The sequence below is a fragment of the Frankliniella occidentalis genome, unplaced genomic scaffold, assembly GCF_000697945.3.
Source record: "Frankliniella occidentalis isolate FOCC.00 unplaced genomic scaffold, Focc_3.1 Scaffold6111, whole genome shotgun sequence".
Classification (NCBI taxonomy): Eukaryota; Metazoa; Arthropoda; class Insecta; order Thysanoptera; family Thripidae; genus Frankliniella; species Frankliniella occidentalis.
This window is the reverse complement of record NW_026273145.1, coordinates 1-1,979: the sequence shown is the minus strand read 5'-3', so window position 1 is coordinate 1,979 and position 1,979 is coordinate 1. Positions and strand designations below refer to the sequence as shown.

Sequence of the window (1,979 nt, the reverse complement as noted above, 5' to 3'; positions counted from 1 at the left end):
CATAAATAATAATATTCAATTAATTAATCTTACTTTACAATAAGAAAGGTAACATATCTTTCACTGTGGGTAGTGCGGACCGCGAAAACTCAAGCGGAAAGAAACATAGTATCTCGCCTCTGCAGAGACTCGAACCCAGTCCCGGACTCGTGCAGCGGCGGCTCTCGCGGTCCGCATTGTCCCGGGGTGTCCGCCTCCAGGTAACGCTAAACGCCAATCTCTACGCGTCTGTCGCGCTGCTGCCCCGCGGCCAGGAACGCGGCAGACACGTGGCCTCCAGCACGTCCCCGTCGTTGCGCCCTTTACGCCTGCCTCCGTCTCCTCCGCATCGTGTTGAAGTCGCCGAAGGGGCTGTTAAGGGTGTCGCCGCTGATGTCCGTGGACGCGTTCCTCCTCTTCTTGGTGTTGCCCTCGTCCTGGTGCGCGGCCGGCTTCTCGCCCTGCACGTGGTAGCCGGGCACCAGGATCTCGGCGATGTTGGAGCGCTTCACCTTGACGGTGCGCACGGGCGGCAGGTCGGGCCGGCTATCGTTGTCGCGTTTCATGGTGTTGAAGTCCCCGAAGCCCGAGCTGAACATGTCGCTGTGCGGGCCATCCGAGCTGCGGCCGCCGCCGGCGCCTCCGCCCTGCTGGGGTGCCAGGTTGCGCTTCATCGGGCTGAAGTCCCCGAAGCCACTGTTGAAAGCGTCGTCGTGGAACTTGGCGCCGTCGGTGTTGCGCTTCATCGTGCCGAAGTCGCCGAAGTCGCCGCCGAAGGTGTCACCGTGCAGCCCCGCTGCTCCACCCGACTTCCGCTTCATGGTGCCGAAGTTGCCGAAGCCGTCCGTGAAGGTGTCTCCGTGAAAGGACTCTCCGGGACTTCGCTTCCGCTTCATAGTGTTGAAGTCACCGAAGCCGCCGGTGAAGGTGTCACCGTGGAAACCCATAGCGCCACCTGGTGCTCTCTTCATTGTATTGAAGTCACCAAATCCATTATTGAAAGTGTCACCGTGAAAGCCCATAGCGCCACCCGGCGCTCTCTTCATCGTGTTGAAGTCACCGAAACCATTATTGAAAGTGTCACCATGGAAACCCATAGCACCGCCTGGGGCACGCTTCATCGTGTTAAAGTCGCCGAAACCGTTCGTGAACGTGTCACCATGGAAACCCATGGCACCCCCAGGTGCTCTTTTCATGGTGTTGAAGTCACCGAAGCCATTGTTGAAAGTGTCACCATGAAAACCCATAGCACCACCTGGCGCACGCTTCATCGTGTTAAAGTCGCCGAAACCGTTCGTGAACGTGTCACCATGGAAACCCATGGCGCCCCCAGGTGCTCTTTTCATGGTGTTAAAATCACCAAACCCATTATTGAAAGTGTCGCCGTGAAAGCCCATTGCGCCACCTGGGGCTCTCTTCATCGTGTTGAAGTCTCCGAATCCATTGGTGAATGTATCTCCGTGGAAGCCTAGAGATCCCCCCGGTTTCCGTTTCCTCATGGTCACGAAGTCACCAAACCCCCCGCTAAAGGTGTCGCCCTCAAGCCCAGCCGCAGCAGGAGAGCGCTTCATCGTGCTGAAGTCGCCGAAACCGTTCGAGAAGGTATCGGAGTGCAGCCCCGACCCACCGCCCCTCTTCTTCATTGTGTTGAAGTTGCCGAAGCTGTTGTCAAAGAGGTCGCCGTGGAAACCCTCGGTCCGCCTCTTCATGGAACTGAAGTCCTGATTCGATTCATAAGGGTAGCCCCGTGCGGAGAGCAACCTCCTCTTCATGGTGTTGAAGTTGCCGAAGCCTCCGTCGAAAGTGTCCCCGTGGAATCCGGCTTTGCCGCCAGGCTGTCGCTTTACCGTCTTGAACCCTCCGAAGTCGCCGCCGAGTCCGGTGGACTCGGGCACGCGCTTCATGGTGTTGAAGTCGCCGAAGCCGTTATTGAAGGTGTCGCCATGAAAGCCCATGGCGCCGCCGGGCGCTCGCTTCATGGTGTTGAAGTCGCCGAAGCC

General features: G+C 58.3%; 1 protein-coding gene across 2 annotated transcripts; it reads right to left on the bottom strand.

Moving 5' to 3' along the window:
* Positions 1-8: 8 nt before the first annotated feature.
* On the bottom strand, positions 9-1,971 carry LOC127752300 (uncharacterized). 2 transcript variants are annotated; one of them, XM_052277222.1, is made up of 2 exons: positions 1,235-1,971; positions 9-1,084 (listed from the first exon to the last, which is right to left on the bottom strand). In XM_052277222.1, the coding sequence occupies exons 1-2, from the start codon at positions 1,956-1,958 to the stop codon at positions 303-305; spliced, it is 1,506 nt and encodes a 501-aa protein (XP_052133182.1). In that variant the 5' UTR covers positions 1,959-1,971; the 3' UTR covers positions 9-302. The 2 variants fall into 2 exon arrangements, with proteins under 2 accessions (XP_052133182.1, XP_052133181.1); XM_052277221.1 differs by having other exon boundaries at positions 9-1,971.
* Positions 1,972-1,979: the final 8 nt, after the last annotated feature.

Coding starts and splice junctions, on each gene's coding strand:
- LOC127752300 (XM_052277221.1), bottom strand. CDS start 1,958: ATGAAGCGAGCGCCCGGCGGCGCCATGGGCTTTCATGGCGACACCTTC.